We start from the raw sequence: 22,186 nt of genomic DNA, 5'->3' as shown, positions 1-22,186 counted from the left end.
GAATAAATTTTCTTGTACTAGATGTTGGCAGCATTTTAAGTTTTCCTTGTAGTTCTGAGCAGGGAACTGAGTTCAGGTGGGTCAAATACCACAGATCTCCTGCTCTTTGTTCCAGAAACAGAGTTCATAGTGTTACTGTTTAGGTTGTGGTGATGTCCAAAACATGCTGGATGCTTTCCAGACTGGAAGAAGAAAGTCGTACCTGCTTGAAGAGTGCAGTTGCTCCAGATGACAGAGATTGAGAAGGTGGCTGGTCATGGTCAGCATGATAACCGGCAGTCTAGGTTGCAAGATGTTGAAATAACTAGTGCCAGTATTTACTGAAGGAGGGCTTTAAGAACGTGTTGGACAAATATCTTTTAGGTGTGGTTTGGGTATAGCCTATGCTGCTGTGCAAGAGGAAACCTCCAAGTTCTTCCAGTTCTCCATGTGCTCTCCTGTGCAAAGCTTTCTAACTGCAAATGCATCTGTCAGCTTGGGACACTGTACGTACCCACTGAAGGTGTTCATCAGGAATGATAAATTTTTGGTCTGCTAATCCTGTTTTATAGTGTTACAATGATATGTGATGGATAAGGAGACCAAGGCCTGGCTGGGAATTTTCATCAGATTTTTTCCCTCTGTTTTCCGGTTTTAGGCAGTCTAATGTGATTCCTGGTTTTGGAAATTTTGGGTTTCTTCAGCAGGAGGCTTGTTTATGTAGAGGAATATGAGCTCTGCTAAACCAGATTTATTAGTTTAGTAGAATAATTAATAAACTGATCTGGTACACTAGATTTATTAGTTAATAAAACAGCTTGAGAGATGTAAGGGAAAGTAGGGTTTTGTGTAAAATTTATATCTAATAGACATGTTCTGTACAGGCACTAAGGTGATTTATTCATCCATTTTTTTATTTTTTTTTTGTCTTTAAGCATAAATCAGTTTAAGATGGAAATTTCAGAATATAGCTGTTCATCAAGCACATGGATTGGTGCAGATGGAGTCAGATATTCTAATCAAACCTTCAGTCAAGGTAACGGGAACTAAATGATTGGTACCTGGGAACAAACTGCATTTATGTAATTTGAGGTGATATCCAAGTATATTTACTCATAATGTTGGTTTTCTTCAAAGTAACGTAGTGCTCCCTTTTGAGGGATACATCAGAATTAAATTCCATATTTGAGCCAAGTATGCTGGGAAGTTCCTGACTTACTACCCTGAAAAGAATAGGCAAAGAGCCCTGCTGAAGTAGTATAGTTGCCTTTCTGGCTTAAATGGCTGCAGTTTCTCCTTGTTTTGATCAAGATTAACGTCACTCAGACCAGACTGGAAAGAACAAATATTCTTTGTTTTCCTGAAAGTGCCCCAGATGCTCAGGCTGTCATGTAAACTCCAATTAACTGTCTGTGCACTTTGCTGATTTTTTTTAATCAGGTTTAGGCAAATTAACACTATTATTCTATTTTTGTAAAGGATCCTCTTAATGTTTTGTATCTCTCCACATCTCTTCCTCTGTGTTGCAGCTGTTGCTTTTCTTGTTGAAAATGGGAAGCGAGGGATCACATATCTTTTAAAATGTGGGACTCATGAAGAATTTGGATATGCTTCCCTCTGCACTGCTTTGGCATTTTATTTCATCCTCAGCTGTTGGACAGCAGGTTCTGCTGTTGCCAGTGGCCTGGTTATTCCTATGCTGTAAGCTTCACCTGTCTTGGTTTGAGCCTCCTGTACAAAAGGCCTGTGTTGAGTAGCAACAGTCTGAATTGTAAGCTGAAAGCTTGGCAATAGCAAAGCTATAACTGCTTGGAGGAGGTTATATAGGTGGAACATGATGGCTTGCTTGGAAAGAGATGCTAAAATTGTGGAAGAGAATGAAGAAAAATCATCTGAGAATAGCTGTGGAAGGACTATAGCCAAAACTATGTGCTTTCCAAGTATAGATCATTTGCGTCCTTTAGGGACCTGGAGAGTCTTGGCTGCTGGCTCCGTCTCTGTAACTGTAAAATATGGGTTCAGATCCAGGCTTTTCATCTGTTTCTTGTGCACCTAATAGCTTGAATCTTAATCTTGGACATCAACACCCTAGACTTTGGAGAAAACTGCAATTAGGCCTATTGTTTTACATTTTAGAAAGCTGTGGCAGGCTTGAGCAAAGTTCTTACACTAATTTTGAGAGGTTTAATGTTCAGCAATCAGGGAGCCATGGCTGGAGACTGGGTACCCAGCATAATGCAGTTCAAATACTGAAACAATTCTAAAAAGAGATAGTTGAGTGTACAACCTTCTGCCTTTGCCCTACCCCATAGTATTTGCCTCCTATGTTCCCCAAACTGTTATCTAAATAAATTTTTAATATGCTGTGTTTGCTGAAACATGGCATACTTGGCTGAATAGATACAGATAGTCTGTCAGCAAGCACCCGTGTTTCTGACCCAATAACTTCATTTTTATAACAATTCTAGAAATATTAGAATTGCATCCTTCAAATAAAATGAATCAATTGCATGAGTAAGTGGGAAAAAGTTGTGTAATGATACAAGACGATGCTCCTCAAATCAAATAATCTATATCATATAGATGGCTTTTGTATAATAATAATAATTCACCATTTCTGGAAGGTGAATGTCTGTACAAATCCAGTTCATTGGCTGATGCTTGAATCTGTGTATTTAATTCCTTGCATATGGAATGAAATGCTGTGTATCATGCCAGCAATTACCTGCCCAACTGTGCTCAATTTTGGTTTTGCTCTTCAGTGTAGCATATGGTTGGTTTGAGGACTCCAGGGTTCTCTTCACAGCTTCATTCCTGGTTAGCTTTGAGCAGGTCATTAGTACCGGTTACTCTATTTTGCCCATTTTTTATATGGCTGTATTATTTTACTTGCCAGGTTTATGGGACACAGGTAGACTTAATTTTAAGAAATTATATAAGGCCTGAGCTCTAGAAGTGTAGGCTTTTTATCTGAAATATCCCAGTGTGTGCATCTGTGATCTATACTTTTGACTGGATTCTAGTAAGGTTCATTTTTATCTGACTTTGAAGGACATCAAGACAGACGTGCCGATAGTCCTTTTTCTTCAAAATATGGTAGATCTGGCAGTTTCATGCTAGTGATCAACACTAAGTAAATGGTTATACGAAGGAAGGGTGCTAGAGCTTTTCTTGGGAGAGGGGTCACTACAGAAGTTGACAAAATTAATCCAAGATCAGCAGAATATTAGAAGCATTTGTAGAAAACACTATCATTGGCAAGAGGATTGCTTTGTTTCTTCTTGCATACAGGTACACAGGAGCTTTGTATGGTAGGATAATCGACTTGATCCTTGTTTCTGTTTTTGGTGTTCAAACTAATGAATACGGAACATGGATTGATCCAGGTCTCTTTGCTGCCATTGGAGCTGCCTCATTTTCAGTGGTGTGTCAAGACTAACCCATCTCCCTCACTGTGATAATGGTATGTATGTTCAGTTTTTAAGTATTTGTGTGGCCAAGGTTGAGTTGAGCTTTTGCTGCTGCAGCTAAATGAACCACAGGTGTTCCATGCACATTGAATCACAGAGAAATAAATTATTGGCCTGGCTATTTCTAGCTTGCCTGAAGAGTTTTGGGTTTTTTGTTTTTTTTTTTTTTCCTTTTTCTTCTTTTTTTCTGGGACCTTTTATTTGTGAAGTGTAAGTTTGGAAATAACACTTTGAGAAATCTGATTATCTGTTTTCCAATGTTTAAATTTTTTGGGGGGTTGCAGAAATTATAATGGCATCTGAGATTTACAAACAAGAACACAGAATATACTATCTTTGGTTTCTTCTGGTTTACAAAAAAAATGGTAGATCACACTGTTTGGCTTGTGAATTGACTTCTATGGGGGCTGGGGGCCTTGTGCAATGCATCTTTTTACATTGGGGCTGAATATGGCCTTCAGGGTGGAGTAAGGGAAGGATTTACAGTAGTATGGCCAAGTGATGCAATGGGACGCCTCCTAGATCTCTCTGGTAAATTTATGCCTTATAAAATTCAAAAGTTTGAGATTCTCTTGGAACAACGTTTCATACTTATCTTTCCTACTCCCCCCCCCTTTTATAGCAGAAGATTTTGACTCTGCGCTACAATACTTTACAGGCAAACCTTTGAAAGCTAAAGGATTTGCGAATAATACTCTTATAATTAGAGAGGATGTTCTTTGCTCCCCCCAGCTGCAACACCTGGCGATGGTGAGTTGTAAGGCACAGCTGAAATTCAGCTTAGTCAACAGAGTAGTGGTGTGGAGGACACAAGGGGGAAGCTTTCACCCTTCCACAGCAGGACATTCAAGTCCTGTGAGTGTTACTGTGTGTGGAAATTTCACCCATGACTAAACTCAGTCTTGGCTGCTGGGCTGACTTTGCCCAAAAGGATCTCATTAAAATCTTTGCAGATGTCAGGATTTACCTGGAGTGACCAAGCCAGGATTTTCCCTCCTAATACGCTCTTGCGCAGTGTTTGATAAAGCAGCTGTTTATTGGCACTTGCTCTGAACTCGGTTCATTTTAGTGATAGGTTGTGTAAATTGTGTAGGGAGCATTTTTTTAATGTTTAGCTTGAAAGGTGTTGTATGTGCATAAAAAATTCTCTGTTGTGAAATAATAATTAGATTGATTATGGAAACACTCCTCCCTCGGTGTTCTCTTGGTACTTTAGCACTTACTTATCCGATAAGTATGAACACACTCTGGTATTTTTGCTTCTTTTATTGCTGTTAGGCATCTTTCAGAAGTTACTGAATGATTTGTTGGCCAGCTACTATGTCTGTAATACTTGAAGGGGGAAATGTTGGTGCATGAACACTAGGTGTAAGTTTTTTGACAGCCCCAATTACCACTAAATGTAACGTCCTTTCCAAGGTAGACCTGTTGGATGGGGCTTTAAGCAACCTCGTCTAGTGGAAGGTGTCCCTACTTATGGCAGGGAGGTTGGAACTAGATGATCTTTAAGGTCCCTTCCAACCTCAAACCATTCTATGATTCTATGAATTTAGGTATCATTTGTAAACCATTACTTTATGGTCTTGCTGAAGATACAAGTCCTTAGTGGCAAAAGCATCTTCCTTAGCTTTGTGCTTATGAGGTTGTGCTTCATCACAGGGAAGTGAGAGGTGATTACGTGCCAGAACACTTGCTGGTCTTGGATGACAGAACGGTGTTTTATTCGGCTCCAGTAGAGAGAAAAAGCCTGCATTTTACTTGCTTCTGTTTCTCCCTGCCTTTCCCATTACCTGCACTTACTCTTTTTTTTTTTTTTTTTTTTCTTTTCCAAGTGCCTCTGTGAGCTTGCATGTACGGCATATGCAAAACAATAGCTGGAAACTGTTAAGAGAACTGTAGGAAACTCAGTTGAAAAGGCACTAGAAAAATGATGAGGATTGCATTGCAATGCGTTCTGAATTCCCCTAGGTGTCATGTTATAACTCTGCTGCGCCACTCTTGCAGCGGCAGATTGTGTTTCAATTCATGTTCATCCAAGATAAATAGCTGCATTGCTTGAGGAAATATTAATTTTTGAGGAGAAAAAAGGTCTTGGACATGACAATGCAAACACATAATTAAAAGGTTGTGCCCTCAAACCATAAAATGCACATATTTTTCCTATATTGTCTGATGGGTTCAAAAAGAATTGAGAATGTTTGCTTTGGCTTTTCACACAGCCTTCCATTTGGAAACAGTTATGAATGTGGGATTTGTAGTGAACAGGTTTGTAAGATGCTTTTTTTTTTTTTTTTTTTTTCCTCTCTTTTCCTTTCATGGCAGACCCCACAGGCATCTGCCCACCTCTTCTCTCTTGGCTGCCTCTTTCTACCCCCCATGCTGCCACTTGACCCTCATCCTCAGCTCTTTGCAGCAAATGGTAGATGTGGTGACATTTTCCTTGGCAAGTATAAGGACCAGCCTTATGACTTGCCTTCCCACAGCCTTCTGTCTCCCACGTCTTTTTAAGTGTCACGTGTCCTGAGCTTGCTGGTCTCAGGGTGCTCTAGATGTGGGAAGAGGAATAGCATCTTCCTACAGTGTGTCTTGTCTCTGGGTCATTCTGTATTTTTATCATTCCTTTTGTATTTTTACCTCTCAATAACAAGGTTTAAAGATGAAAGGTGGCACTGGGCTAGCCTACGATTAGTGTTCTTGTCCAGTACTGCTGATGCCCCTGTGTGCAAGCTGAGAGAAGCTTTATTTTGATCCTTTGTCACCCAGGTTGCCTTCATTTCTGTTACACACAACAGAAAACAGCCATGCCTCTCTTACCTTTCTTGACTGTTCTGTTCAAACAGGATTAAAGCAGTGTATCAGTTTATTGGTCTAATTTATTTCTCCAAGAAATCTCTTCTGATGAATATGGGGAATGCAATTACTTCTGAAAAGGTTAAAGCTCAGAATCCTCCTCTGAGTGTGAAACATGGAAGTATCAGTCTTTTGACAGATGTAGACTAAAGGAGAAAATAGAGTATTCCTTAGGATTTGGAAGGGGAAATGCCATGTCATTACATAAACCAAAGGGAAAACTCCGTAGGGGATTAAACCACCTAAGGTCTGTCCTTGAGTCTTTTGCTAATGGTGGGTATGGCTGCTGTGAATGAATGCCTTGTGCTTATGGGCATAGTGTTGGTACTGAAATAAAATGACCATCTGATGGGTGTTCAGAGCTCTATCAGAAGTTGCTTGTTGATGTCTGTCTGCATCTGTAATATGGCAGAAATAAGCAGCTGTATGTAAAATCATCTGGTTCATAAGACAGTATTGAAGACTCAGAGATGAGGTTTGCTTGTGCTTTCTACTTTCTGATGCCTACATCCAGACAGGAACACTGGCAGAGCACTGTATTTAATAAACTACACTGCTGTAAGTGACCACTGTCCTATAGTTAAGAAATTTGGCATCTTTGTTATATACATTCCATTAAGAAATGAAAATGAACATTTATTTTTTGTGTAATTTGGATACCTCAGTTGTAATACATACTCCTGACATGCTTCACAGCAGTCTTATGCGTTGTCTTGAGTAAGAGCAATAAAATAAACTGTATCAGCAGTTAGTAACAATCAAACCCTAACTTCCCCCCTCTCTCTGTAATTCTTCAGTACATCTAATTTAGGTAAAATGTGCTTACCTCAAATTATAGGCAGGACCTAATGCTGCACATTTTGTGGCTAATCTTCTCACTTCCTCTGAGAGAGTAACTCAAGAAGCTGAAGTCATTGCACAAGAAATTTAAGTAGAGCATCAGCTGTGGGCACTTACCGTATATATGACAGACGCGTCTTGTTTTACATATGCAACGTGAAGATACAGCATAGACCCAATCCAACTAATGAGAAGGAAGTTTTAAGAAAAGCAGAATGGTGATATGTTAGAAAAATAAGCTCAAGACTTCTAAAACAGCTGTGTTGCTCAATGGTTGTAGGACACAAGATGCTGCATTTTGAACGGTTTACAGTCATGATGATGCCAGCAGGAAGGATGGTTTTGAAAATGCTAAACCAATAATAAATTCTGAATCTTTCCTTGTTGGGTGGAGGTGTCAGATAAAATGACATAGCTGGTGCTTGAAGACCAAACAGTGAAAACAATCCTAGCTGCTCATGGCATTCCTTGTCTGTGTTGCAACATACGGTTGTCTTTAGACAACATAGAGTTGATTTAAATTAAATTTCTTCTGAATGAGGCCTGATCTAATGGATGACAGTTCTATTCTACAGGCAAGGATGGGTAAACTGTATGTTAACTGGGCAACAAAATTGTGATATGTATTACTTTTGGATTAAATGTAAATTTTAACAGATATAAATTCTAGGATTTCTTCTTGCCTAATGGGATGCCAGAAAAAGTCTGAATGGGTGTGCCTTTCAACGTGCTGGGAGTGGTTGGACTGTGTTATGTTCCACTTCAGCTTCCTCCTCTGTGGTGCTGGGGAGCCATGGACTGGATTGCCAGTAGCGGTGTTTGGGTCTTGGTTGGTACCCGGTTATACCTTGTAGCATTTCTGTGAATTTCCCCTGCTCGCCTCTGCAAATTATTTATATTGTGCTGTTCTGAGTGATTTTTGGGGGCATCTAATTAACTTACATGCAGAGAAGCAGAGAGAGAGTTTTAGCAGAAATGCTGGGTTGCCCATTGAATTGCTTTCCCTGTGATGTTCTGCACATCTGTCAGAACACGAATGATGTTTCTTCAGTTTTCAGTTCCAGCCTGCCTGCTGCCCCCTTGTTACCTGTTGCTATTATTACTTGGCTGCTGGCAGGGCAAGATCTCCCTGAGAAGGGAGGGAGGATGGCTCTGGTGGTGCACGTGCTGCTCGTCATACAAACCAGCAGCGCCCATTTGTCCTGGGCAGCCTCCACATCCATTTGGGTGGGGGCTGTTTCTGCCACCCAGACCTCCTGCTTTTCCCTCTTCCCTTCTGCTCCTTGAGCTGGGAAGTAAGGAAGGAAGCAGCTCATGGTACGAAATGGTTGTCTTGTCTGGCCATTCTCTGGGGCTTGACCCCTCTGGCTTATGAGTACCCGGGACTGTTGTGTAACCAACAGGGAGAGCCTGAGAAGGGAGCTGGATGTTACTCAAGGAGCTGTTTCTGCAGAGTTGGCAGAACTTAATGGTGCAAAGGGTCTTCAGTGCAAACTGTGCCTCATGTGAGGCTTGTTCATGTAGTTGCAATCTTCTTGGATCTTGATCTAGTATGGGAAGGGAACAATAAAAATACCCTTTAAACATCTGACTAAAACACCAACTACAGTGCAGGTGCCTTTCTGTAAGGCACAGTTTCCACCCAGTTTGCCTTACTTTTATTTGGTAAATTATTAAGTGTACAAAATGAGTGCTGGCACGAAGCTGGCCTTGTGTACCAGTGCCCTTATGTTTTTCCCAAAGTGAGGACCAGCTGACCCTGAAGCGGTGGGACTTGAGTTGTGGCACTGTCATGCTGTGGGCTTCAGAAAACGGAGGCTATTTGATCTTGGTCCATGAAGAGCTCTTCAGGGCAGGTCTTATGGCATGAGGAAGCAGGATATTTTGCAAGATATCAAATTGAATTATTTAATCGATCCTTCTGGTCTTAAAAGAAACCAGTCTTGGTTTTGGCATATAAAATGTGGTGTAACATCTGATTAGTTGAAGAGAAGGAAGTTCCCATCCAAACTTGTAATACCATCCAAAGAGTGATCCTTTCCTTGATAAGGTTCATAGTTTGCTGAGGTGTCAGGAGAAAACTTCTCTGAGTGCTGAGTACTCTTTTGGCGTACCATCAAGCAGGAGAACAGGCAGATTTGAAATACATTAATTTCTTGTTCACATGAAAAAATCTTATGGTCAAATAAGATTAGTATGATCTTATGGTCAAATACAGCAAAATGTTCTTCAGTGCCTAGTTTTGTGGTGTGAGTGACTGTAAACATGGAAGTCTGCAACAGCTCATTTTTTCAGCACCACCCTTGTTAGAATGATTTTAAAAAATGCCCTCTACTCTATTTTTGACTGAAAATTAGGCCTTCAGATTTGTTTTTACAAACACCTTTGACATTTCATCAAAAAGCTGAACATCTGAAAAACGGAAATAAAGAAAAAGTATTTAAAATATCTTGCTGTAAGCTTTGTTGTTTCATGTTAGCATTTTTCTGTATGGAATGAAATATTTCCCATGAAACACCAAAGAGACTTTCTTGGTATGTTTGAGGAAGGAGGCAGCAACCACGGTGCATCGTGGGAGATGTAGTTTAATCTGAGAGGCCAAGGTGAATCCAAGTTTAAAATTCTCAAGAGATGCCAAAATACTCTAAATGAAAGCTTTTTGGGTTTTAACCTAAAAAATACTGCTCAATAGGGATGATAAACCATTTGTCAAGCCACTGGAACATTCCATTAAAAAAGTATGTAGGGAAAAATGAAAGAAAACCTTTTTTCTTTCTGGATGGTAGCCTTGTGAGCCCAGCCCAAGAAAGTCAGAAGAAGTCCCCTCCAATTCATTCATTCATCATCTGTAAAGAACTGCAACTAGGGAACAATGGGTTAGTCTGTAGGTAATTCACAAATTAGAAGAGAATCCAGCTTTATCTTTAAAATAGCTGTTTCAGCTTTGGCACCAGGTTTTTATCAGTAAAATAAACAGACATGACTGAATTGTACATGGATTCAATTGGCATTGAACTTTTAGAAAGTTCAGTTGTGCATCTGAGATACTGAAATTGAGACTGCATCAATGTTTTAAATACACACATTGGAAATGAAGTTGTAATGCAAGAAGATAACATTTTTATATAGTCATTTTTCTGGCTCTGTCTTTCAGTAGCCTTAAAGGTATTTTATAAATAAGGCGATCTAGTGTATTACAACATACAATTGTACATTTGGGACATGTAATACAAACCTTAATGAAAGTTCATGAGAATTTAATGTGCAAAAGTTATTTTTAATTCACAGTATCTTATCTGTTTTTAATTTTTTTCAAATTACAAAATCAAATTGGGCTGTCTTATGTACTAATTCTTTGGCAAATTTAATTTGTTTCCAAGTTAAAGACATTTTTCAGTTACATTGTCAGGAAAAGCATCTGAAACCATTAAGTTTTGTTATATTTTTAACTTTAAAGCCTTCAGAACGTTGCCAATAGTGTTTTTCTCCAAATTTTGAGGAAATGCTTTATCTCTGGGACAAAAGCTACCATAATAAGCATATCTCTTTTTTTCCAGCCTGAGGGGTTTGTTATCATCTTGAATTAAAACCCCCATGTAATTGGGTGCTCTACTGAATGGGGGGTCAGGGCCAGAAATTCCTGTTTGATTATTGGACCCAGCTGAAACAGGAGCAAAGTGGTTACACGGCACAGCAGCTGCTGGGATGGACGTGGTCTGTCAGGGGGAAGAAGGCTCCTACTGTAGGTCCTGAGAGAGGCAAATCCCTAAGGAGGAGCGTGGCCTTCCCCCTCTGCTAAAGACAGGAGAACAACACATTTTGTTGCAGTTTCAACATTTTTCCTGCTTTTGGGAAAAGGAATAAGACTGGGTCCAGGACACACATGGTGGTGGCGGTGAATGCTGGTGAAAGGCGTGCTGCTGTTGTGAGCAAGACTGAATGGAAGCAGGCACCAAGGGGAAGCTGTGAAAGCATGTGAAAAGTAGAAGCATTGCAGAAAAGAGGAGCTTAAATGGTGGGACTTGTCCTAATGGCGGCTTTTCGGTCATCTTGAAACATTGAAGAGTGATGATGGAAGAACACCTGAATGCCTAATGGCTGTGCCTCAGGCAAGATTGCAGAGCCAGACCCGAGCTGCTTTCTTGCACCTCTAAAAAAACCCCAACACACTAACACCCTGAACGGGCAGTGGCCACCCAGGCAGTTGTCCACTGGTGGGTTATGCAGCAGCAGGTGACTTTGCTGCAGTTGCTGGTGCAACTTGTGAAACAGCGGTGCCTGGCTTTAGAAAGGATGAAGTTGCACAGCTGTGGAGATGGCTGGAGTGGAGATGTCTGGTGCTTCAGATCACATAGCATGAAGACTCAGGTTACTGTGGTTATACTGCTCCCATCTCATGCTCTTCTTCAGCCTGGCCGTTGTTCAAAGAAAAGAGAATGTATTTGGGAGGCTTGCGTCCTACTTTTCCCTTTCTCCTGCTTGTTTAGCAGCGTGTATGCAATGCTTGAGACAAGGGAAAGAACGGACTGAAAAAAATGAATACATCGTCACAGCACACTTTGGCAGCATAGACCTTGGGAGATCTCTGATCGTGCCTTCCTCTGACTTGCTTAAGATGGAGGGGTGTGAAAGGGACATTAGGCTCCTCAGGCAAACATAGGCCAGTGCTCTGGAGAAAAAATGATAAGGAGCACACAGCTGCCTTTCAGGAGAGCCTTTCCGGTGTGAGAAAGTAATGGAGCCTCATGACAGGTCATGTCAGCATTTGTTGGGATTTTGACCCTCACTTTAGAATGAATACACGTGTACGTGCTCTGGATCAGGAAGCATTTTTTGCACTGCTGATTAATAAGGCACATACTATGGAGTCCTCACCAGAAACGCAGGAAGGCGTATGTGCCTACTCAGTGGTCAGGTTCCAATTCTTCTCTTCTTAAGTGCTTAAAAATAGTTCAGAACAGTTGCTGAAGCAGGGTTAATCAATACTGAATTTAGCTGTGGTCAGGTTTCTCCCCATGGCTACAGTCTTCATTTTAACTCCCCAGGAGAGAGTTTTCCACCTGATTTTGGTGGAGAAAGGAAAATTTTTTTGCAGAAGCTGGGAAAAACATGTAGTATTCAAGATTTTTCACATCATGTTTCCTTCAAAAGCAGACAGAGGAAGTGCTTAATTATTTGGAAACTCATTTGGCAGGTTCTTCCCAATGCTAGGCTGTTTAATGCATCAGCCCGTCACACTTAAATACTTTAGGGCTCACTTAATGTTTTTGATTACACCTGTGATGGTTCACAGAAGTTGTTTTGACAGGGTCTAATTTTCTGTTAGTAAGCTTCCTGATTTTTTTCTAATGAAGTGTTTAAACCCTAGTCAAAACAATTTTTCAAAATCTCCAAGCCTACAGTTATTCCTAACTGGGTACACGTTCGCTATGCTTACACTGCCTGTCAGGAGGAGCCCTGTGTGTTTGAATGGTATATTTAATGTTATTTCAGAACCTGATTGCAAGTGATGTCACCTTTCTACAAAGAAGGGGAGGTGCAGAGTAATGCTGTACTGATCCTAGTCTTACTCAAATTGATCCCAAAACAATTGGAATAGCAATGCATAATCAGCAAACTGGTAAATACATCAAGTCCTACTATTTTCTGTTGAATTTGCTCCAACTAGGGGAAGAGCACTGTGTGTTTTTTGGCAGTAGCTTGTCTGGAAAACGAAATAAGTGAAACTGTACTCTCATGGAGAAGGGTATGGGGAATGGTTTTTAGGACCTCAGATTTCATAATGCATTTATTTAAGAAACTGGAGGCTCAGTGAATGGATACCTAAGCTCATTTTGTGAACAAGCTTTTGTAAGTTTTCTGTTCTGGTATTTAAAGCCTAAACTCCTACTGAATTTAAAGCTGAAATGAAGCCTGTAGCCCATGGTGTAGAGCGTTTATCAAATAGCCTTGCTAAATCCACTGTCCACTCTGCAGCTGTCTGTAGTCACTGGGCTCTTCTCTTTATGGCATTCTGGAGATGTTTGGTTTAGCATCACTTAAATATGACAGAGATTCATTGCAGTTGTCTATCTTATTTTAAAAAACGCTCATGAATGCTAATTTTAAGAATTCTGTGATACTGTGGGTTAAAAAAGTACAAGGTTGCTTAGCTGGGTTATTATACTGTACAGTGCTTGTTTTGAAAAGATTTAATGTGTGAGCCTGCTGAATGTTTAGGTGTATTCAGCAGTGCACATACACAATGCTGCTGTTTTTATTAATAGAAGGTTCACTTGGCACAACATGAACCAGTGTAACCTTCCTGAGACACAGGTTTTAGACAGCTTTAAAACCTCCTTTCAGGGTTTGGTGTCTGCTATGTATGTAAGATAAAAGAGCCAGATTGCAAAAAAATCACTGATAAATATCTTTCCAGGGGATCTTGGCAAGAGTTGCTGCTATCACCTTTACTGTTTCCGCTATCACTTGCATCCATTGCCACAACCTGTCAAAACAGGTGTATTTATAGACCTTGAGGGACTGAAACAAGAAATCAAACATTTGCATAGCATCTTCCATTCAAGTTCCCAAGGACTGAGGCTTAAAGGATTTTGATATGTTTCCAGGGATTACTTAGCTGTGCTGGGTATTTCTACATTTTCTTTAGCAATCTGCTGCTGCTGTGCTTGGTCTTGGAACTAGAAAAAGTTGTTCTCTCTTTTAACAAGGAAATCATCAACAAAATGCTGGTTGGCTTCAGAAAAACTCCCACAAATATTTAAACCTACATCAGAGAAAAACGGGACAAAATCTCACTGAACATTATGAATTAAGGTAAATTAAGAAGCAGTGCATGAGTGTGAATTATAAGAACTACTTTGCTTGAAGAGAAAAACTAAGCGCCCTGCACTAAGACATTTTTTTGCACTCTGTCTTGGTAGTAATTAAGCTCTAGGGTGCTAGAGGCTGTCTACTTCTTGTAATGGCCTGGAATAGTTAATGGAGTTGAGCTCTGGAAGAGGAAGAATCCCACTAATTGTGTAATCCTCCTGGCACTGGGGTTTGGCAGGATGTCCTCAGAGTGAACCTACGCTGGGTGTGCCGCCCTTTGTAGAGCGTGATGCACAGCTTCGTGTGCCTGAGGCTGCAAGAAATAATCATTTTCAGCAGTGTGAGGGAACATGAATGCATAACTTTTTGGGGCTAGCATGACAATCATGTCTTTTTAGGAGATTTATGTTTACTGTATTGCAGCATCCCACTTTTCCAAAAATTTCCAGCAGTGATAGTGATGAGTGATAAGGAGATAAAGTGAATTGAATTAATGGATGTAGTCGTAGGACTGTAAAAGATTTCTTTAAAGGTGAAGTGCACAAGAAAGGAATATTTTTCACTTAGTAAGAGAGAGATTAATGGAAATGCAGGGAGGGAGTATTCAGCTGGATCGATATGTGAAGAAGGTGCCTCTTTTGGAGTAATCCCAGATGAAAACAGCAGATCATGATAACAGCATTTCAGTTCATAGTTTGTCTGGACATTATTAAGTGGGAAGTAAAGTGACTCAAGCGTTCAACGTACAGGTTGCTAAGGGCCAGCAGGTCATAATTGAGAGATTAAAGAAACTGAAATGAAGATCTACATTGTTTATGAAAGGGCTGTGATGATACAAATATCTAATCATGGGAGACATTATTACCGTAAACTCCTGCTCTCAAGAAAGCTGCACGAACAGCTCTTTTAGTGCTGTGAATAGAGAATTGTTCTCTCCTTCCCTTCTTTATGTCAAGCAATCAGCTTGCAACCTTGTTGGCATTTGCTCCATGAAAAAAACAATCAAAGGTTTTCTGTTGGGTACAAGCCCTCCACCCTTTGGTAATGTTCTGTTGACTGTGAATGATTTTATTCTTGGTGTCTTTAATCAATACTAGCAAAAATTTCGAATGAGAGAAGTTCTGGTTGTATGTGAGAGAAACAAAAGTTGCTTTCCTGGGGGAATGTGTACTCCTCCACAAAATCTGGTGGCATGGAGACCAGGAAACTGTGCCTAGAGCTGGTGTTTTGTGCCAGCTGCAACCTCAGCTCCCAAACAACTGGATGTGGCTGATAGTACCAAGACTTCCCACTCACTCTCTTTTTAAACTTGCTTTCAGACATATTGTCTTGTACCTTTGTCCAGCAGTCGCTTGTTTTTTTCCAAATATTTTTCAAATTCCAGACTTTGCAGTTAAGTGTTTGTGACCTGATGAAGAACATAAAAAGTATTTCTTTTGGAGAGTTTGCTTCTACCAAGTACGATGGTCTTTATATCATGGGAAGGGAGAAGATTCTGTCTTTTTTTTGTTCAGTTTGCCAGACAGCTCTCCTATTTGAACAAATCTTGAAAAATGAATTAGGCTACAAAATATATTTTTTTAATTTTATTTTTTTATAAGCCTTCTCTCCTGCATTTGTCGTTGTAAGCTGCAAGTAGCAAGAGAGCGCTCTTGCTAAGTGGGTTTCCAGTAGAAGAAAGAAAATCGATTTGCACTGTGTAGCTGGCTTATGATCTTTTTTTTGACATTATTGAAGTATGAAGGGTTCAGGGAATATTCACTGTATCAGCAGCCTTGCGCCTAATGAGGTTGTTTGGACTCTGCTCTCTGAGCTGGAGTAAAACCTTTGAAACATGTTAACCACAATTTGATTGAAAAGTGGGGGAGGGTTTTAACAGTGAGCTTTAAGTAAACTGCATCTTTTGAATTTCCTGAGCAGCTGCCTTTCTCCCTTTGATGTACTGTGCCTGGTGATGTTGTTAATGAAATGCATAATTATGTGTTATATAATAAAACAGAGCTGACATGAAGGTGCCTAATAGATTATAATGATGTGGAGGCCTGAGAAACTCAGGACCATGGGGGTTGTTGAAAAGTGCCTCCAGTGACAAAGAAGATATTTAAATAGGTTTGAGTAACTGTGCTAATAAACTAATTGTGGTCTCTGTGTGTAAATGACATTTTTCAAGATTTTGTATATAGAGAGAATATTGAAAAAAATAGGTGCAATTTACTAGGCTGCTGATGTATGAAGTGTCAGCGTCGAGTGCTTCCAGCGCCTATTAGCACTGCTGGCTTTACATAGACGACTGCCCTAGGCAAAGACATTTTTGGCACAGCCTGCCGCACCCGTAGGATCAAAAGGAAAAAAAAAATATCTGGCAACATACACCGAGAGTAAATTGCATCCTAAATAGCAGCCCCTAAAATGCAGGCTCGGAATGAATATCAATAAACAAAACATCACATTTAATGGCCATGGAGTTCATATTTGGTGGCTGCCCCCAACTTACTCCCTTCCTTTCTCTGCTTTTGTCACCTTTATTTTATCTCTCCCTCTGTAATACACTGCATAATTTGTTCTTTTCTTAGATTCTTTAGGGACTGGTTTGAACAGATAGGTATTTTTAAAGGAGAGGCAGCATAAACTTCCAGCCCCGGACCACATGGGCTTTTAATGGTGTTGGGCTGCGGCTGGGCTTGCTTGGCTGCTGTTCGGGGCTTACAAGGGTCCGTGTGTGGGGAGAATTAGTATGCAGGGAGCTCCAGTGTGAATTTACAGCCTGCTAGTTACTTGGCACTAATTCCCTGGGTGGATGCTTCTAGTACCTACTAAGAGTGCTTTTGTGCAGGCTGACTTTGAGTGCTTTTGCGTGAGTTAGGCGGGCTCCTTTTTGAAGGTAAAGTATGTTGTTTTTCACTTCCCAAGCACCAAGGGTACCCAGGGCAGTTAGTGCAAAGTAGCTAATACACAGTAAATTCACACCCAAGATCACCCAGCACTAACGTCCTCATGCAGCCAGTCCCGAGGCTCTGCACTTTGTCTCTCTCAGCAGGGAGCAGACGGCCATTCTCTAAACTGGGAATACTAATGAAGCCTTATGAAGAGCACATTATATTGTGTGCGTGTGTAAGTCTGTGTGTGTCCATTTATTTATGTCAGATGACTTGAATCTATCACAGTTCTTGGATTAACTTGTGCTTCCTTGATTTTTATCAAGATACCCTAAGGAGAACTTTGCTGCTGCATTGCTGTCTTCCCTGTCATTAATGGACTTAGGCTGTAGGTCCAGGTTTTGATGAATTCTTCCTTTTTCTCCGGTGCTAAGAGTGGCATACTTTTTCTTGTATGAGTGACTGCATCTTTTGTGTGTGAATCTTTCTTTGTTGTGATTTCCTTCCCCAGCATTTCTCATTTGATCTCTGGAGTTTATTCTTGTATTTGATATGTTTTTTGTAGCTAATAAATATTCTCTCACAACTTGAGAGTCCCTAGTAAGCAGGCAATAAGGTTTTCTCTGGCTCTCCAAATACTTGGATGTGAAATCAAGTAATTTTTTAATAGAACTTTTGCTTTAGGCTGGGCTTCATAAATAACTTGATCTATAATTAGTGTATACCTTCACCTTATCTTAAGGTCACATAATGAGTAAAACTTTCACGCAAAGTTTTCTTGAAATTTTATGAACAATTTTATCTGTTTTTCATGCTCATGCCTCATAAGATATAATTGATTTCTATGTCATCTGCAGATTGGCTTCATGGTTTTGCTTTAGTATTGCCTATTTCCAAGTGAATTTCATATCACTAAAATTGCCTCTCTAGTTTCCATGTGCTGTGAGAGTTCAGGACAACTCTATCAGCTCTATTTTGGCCGAAGTTTAAACTTACTTACATACAAAAGATATTGCTCAAAATGCTTTTATAACATGTCTTTCTTTAATGACCTCAACCATACTAGCCTGCCAAAGATAAACAGCATTGCTGCTCTGCAGGCATTAACTCTTGGAGGAACTGAAGTCTGATGCTGAACCCAGAGGCACTTGCTGTGTTTGATGCACTTCTGTAAAGAGGAGCCATCCCCTCCCAGATCCCAGCACTCAGGAGGGTTGCAGGGCTGGGGAAAATCAGCACAAGCCTCAGAGTTTCTCAATAGCAGATGTAAAATGCTGCTGGATGTTTGTGACAATAAAGGATGAGGGCCTGGGCCAGGCGAGCTTGACTGCTAGAGGGTGGGAGGGTAGGAGGAAGGGATAAAATGGGATGAAAAACAAGGAGGGGAGCTGAAAAGCCAGTTCCTGCTGGCTCTTGCTGTTCTGGAGATACTCTGTATAGGTTAAAGCAATCACTTGAGAGTGTTTTTTAGAGTTTGAGTTTCAAGAGCTTTTAAATTTAGCGTTTTAGAGTGGTTTTATATTAATTTTTAATGCTGGTTTTATTCTAGAAGAGTTCCCCATAGCAAGATACTTTTAAATAAAACCTTTAAAGGAATCCACAACAAAGGAGTCTCCATCTGTGTGAATCAGTTGCTGCAGATATGATGAAGCAATTCTTAGAATCCCACAGTTGCTGTTTTCCTTTCAACTGACATGTTCCTGGTGTTTTTAAATAAAACAGTTCAATACTAGGTTTAAAGAGACATTCAAAGAATGCTGTGGTGTTATTAGAAAGCTCTGGCTGTGTCCAAGCAGAAAGGACAGTTGCATGACCCTGTTGTATGTGGCTGACCATACCCTATGCGTCCCTTGTTGGGATATACTGTAAATCATCCTGGATGTTATCTTTCCAAACCCAGAACAGAGACAGAAGGAGGATGAAAGTATAAGCCTGGGTAAATTTGCTACAGTTTATCAGACAGAAATGTGTTCATTGGCATTCTTTGAATGTAGATGCTTGGAGTACTTAACAATCTGTAGCTAATGAGGTCTATTAAACAGCAATGTGCTGCAATTCACTTTGGCTGAATTAGAAGTTTCTGAGCAAAAGCCTCTTAGTGTTATGAGAAAAGTTTGCATATTTAATCCCGAGATAATTGCTAATGAATATCCCTTTTTAATATGATGCAGTAGTAGGGGAAATAGTGGAACTGAAAGGAGATAGAGTCAAGTCTTACAAAAAAGTCTTATTAAGGTAGAGTAAAGAGAATGTTTCTGTGCGGTCATTTTCACCATGAAAAATATTTGACTTTATTGTGAGTTGGGCATGAGCAGTATTATGTGCATTCACATTACTCTGTGTGTACGAGAATTTGCTCTGAATCCTTTATTCAAAGGCAGTTGTACTGGTGTGGTTTGTTAAGTCACCGCCACCACAGCTGTTAGACGTTCACAGTAGCAGGGCAAGTGAACTCAGCCTACCTTTGCGCTGCAGTGAGCTCAGCCCACAGAGCTGTTACGGTGGCTGTGTCCAACCGCTGAGGCAAAACCAAATAGTTGGAGGGGGATAGAGTATTAACCCATACAACATACTTTGCTGCTTATCTGACCATACCCTCACCACATAGGGAGAAAGTGCAAGTATACTTAGGAAAGATGTTTTAGGTGAGATACCATAATTTGTGCATATGTTTCTCTGCAAACAGTGCTGCAGTGCCACATTCATGGATTTGTGATCATGGGGACAGGGATGCCTGCACCATGCCTCATGTTGCTGAATGTTGTTCAGCATGGTAACTGCATGATGTTCCTGCTGTTGACCTCCTGAGCTGGACTTCTGTTGAAAGCTTCTTGTTCCCTTTTCTGGCATCCTTCAAGACAATGTTTGTAGAAGGAGCTTGTTCTGTCAGGAAGCAGCAGTATGGGAAAACAATTTTATATCTCCTGAGCTCAGCAAGAAAGAAAAAATATTTGGATTTGTTTGCATTTTTTAATATTTGTCACAATGCCAAGCTATTTTAAGCAATCTGGCTACTCCATCTCTACTTACCCTCCTCTGATACTTCAAAATTATTACAAGCCATGTGAAATATGGGAATCAGATGTAAGTCTTAATGTAAGTGTAATGCTTCAAGCTGATAGGAACGGGAGGGGGAGCTGTCACTGCATCAGCCAAGACTGGTGGAAGAGTTGATTGATTACCTATCCCTGGGAAAGGAGGGAGGAGTGCCCTTCCACTTTTAGCAGACTGAATTGCTCCTTGTTCCCTTGTGAAAGAAGTAGGCAGTCCTGTGCAACCATTGCCATTGTCTCCAGGTATATGAAAAAAATGGAAAATCCTTTGCTCTGTTTCCTCCTTAGGTAGAGATCACAAATGATGTTCAGTCCTTGCTACCGGTAACGCTGGCTGTCATGGTGGCCAGGATGATCGGTGACTTGTTCAGTGCATCCCTGTACAGTTCCCTCCTGAAGCTAAAATGCATTCCCTACTTGGATATGGAACCTTTTGTTCATCACAGGAGAAAATGGTGAGGTCTCTTACGTTGCTGATCTGTAAGTTTTCTAAGCCATGTTCTGCACAGAGACTGTTTGGGATCTCTGCGAGCCGGAGCTTGGAGGGACAAAGGAGTAAAAGGAGACCCTGACCCTGAACAGTGTCCCCACAGTTTGATGTGCTGTACAAATAAAACAAGAGGCTCCTTTTCTCTTCAAGTTTATGGTATGATCTGAATTACCACTGTCGCCAGAGTCCTGAGAGCAGTTAAGTGCTCTATAATGCCCTGTTAGATGGTGTTTATTAGTGGTTCAATTGGTCCAACGGGAATTCTAGTAGAGGTTTTCACAGAGAGTTGTGACTGTTTCTTGTGAACAGGTGCCATAGAGCAGAAAAACAACGGGGTATGTAGAGTCCCTGATGGTGGAGTTTGCCTTACCCGACTTCTGGATGACTAGTCTGGGCTTCCCGTGTGTTTGGTACTGTAAGATGTACATTTTCAGCAGCAATTCCTGCCATCCAAGCATAGAATTTTAATGCAGGTAGGATGAATTGTCTTCTGGAAGTGCCTCCACTGACTATAGTCTAAATTAATAGCTTAGAAAAAAAGTTACATTTTTTATTTTTTAATTTATGCTAATCCAACCAGTGTTGTGTATCTTCCAGTGTGTGAACCAGTATCCAAAACTTTGGTCTGTTCATGGGTGCTTTTAACCAGTAATAAGAATAGTTTTCTTTCCTAAATGTAGGTGCTGAGTCTACATTTATCTGTAAGTGGTGAGAACTCTGTACTGTTGTCTTCTATAAAATAATTAGCAGAATTGCTGATTTTTTAAGATATTCTCTATGAATGAATTAGGTAATGTGGTGAAGAAATAGAAGGAAAAATCAATTAATTTATTTACTATAGAAAGGCTTTTTGTTTTGCTTAAGGTATGTTTGGGCAGTATATCTCCACAGCCAAAGCTGTTTGCAGGATACTTTAGCTGTCATTTCTCCCAGTATTGAGGTCTTTTGGACGATATCTTAGTTTTAAATGACCCTTTAGAAGAATACAATATTGATGACTCACACTGTCCACACTTTATAACTTCCAAATGCAGCCATATCTGAAAGTTTTTAGCAGGCACACTAAGTGCTGGGTATAATCTAACTGTATTTGACACGAGAGGAAAAAGAGCCAGCAATGTGGTAGGAGGAAATAAAAACAATCTGTGACATTATGGATGACTTCTATATGTACCATGGCAGATAAAACAGAGGGGAAGAAGCCATAAAATTTCCCATAGTAATCCAGTTAAATGACTAGTCCATGGAAAGAATTATAGCTGCTTTCCTGGTTCAGAGTGAGGTCCTATTCACTTGTAGGACAAATGTGTATATACAAATATGTATAAAATTGCATTTCCCTCCCACTCCTTTCCCTTTCCTCTCCAGGAACATTACAGAAAGTTTCTGGATTACGCGGTCACAGGATATATTGATACTCTGAAGCGAAATACATAGTATCACAATTTGGTAAAGATTTTATAGCTAGATACTTTACAGGCTGCCGAGTTTCAGTCTAAATCCTCTCAGACATAGTCTGACTAGGCTGATAAACATCTGAACTAGTGAAAAGTCTTGGCAGTCAGGTGAAATCCTCAGCGACTGGAAAAAGGGAACCACCATACCCATTTTTAAAAAGGATAAAAAGGAGGACCCCGGGAAGTACCAACTGGTCAACCTCACCTTTGTGTCAAGTAAGATCATGGAACAGATCATGGAAACATTTGGAAGACAGGGAGGTGATCCAAGACAGCCAATATGGCTTCACAAAGGGCAAGTCATGCCTGACTAATCTAGTGGTCTTCTGTGACAGAGTGAATGCATCAGTGAACAAAG

General features: G+C 40.3%; 1 protein-coding gene across 1 annotated transcript in view; it reads left to right on the top strand.

The window, feature by feature from the left end:
• The window catches only part of LOC106112740 (chloride channel protein C-like), an 81,073-nt gene that overhangs the window by 23,565 nt on the left and 35,322 nt on the right, over positions 1-22,186 (top strand). Inside the window, 4 exon segments of the mRNA XM_055800196.1 lie at positions 915-1,015; positions 1,509-1,680; positions 3,271-3,442; positions 20,170-20,336. Of these exon segments, the coding sequence (XP_055656171.1) occupies positions 915-1,015; positions 1,509-1,680; positions 3,271-3,442; positions 20,170-20,336 (612 nt within the window).

Source organism: Falco peregrinus, chromosome 3 (assembly GCF_023634155.1).
Source record: "Falco peregrinus isolate bFalPer1 chromosome 3, bFalPer1.pri, whole genome shotgun sequence".
Classification (NCBI taxonomy): Eukaryota; Metazoa; Chordata; class Aves; order Falconiformes; family Falconidae; genus Falco; species Falco peregrinus.
Note: the sequence above shows the minus strand (reverse complement) of the source record. Positions and strands in the feature narration are given on the sequence as shown.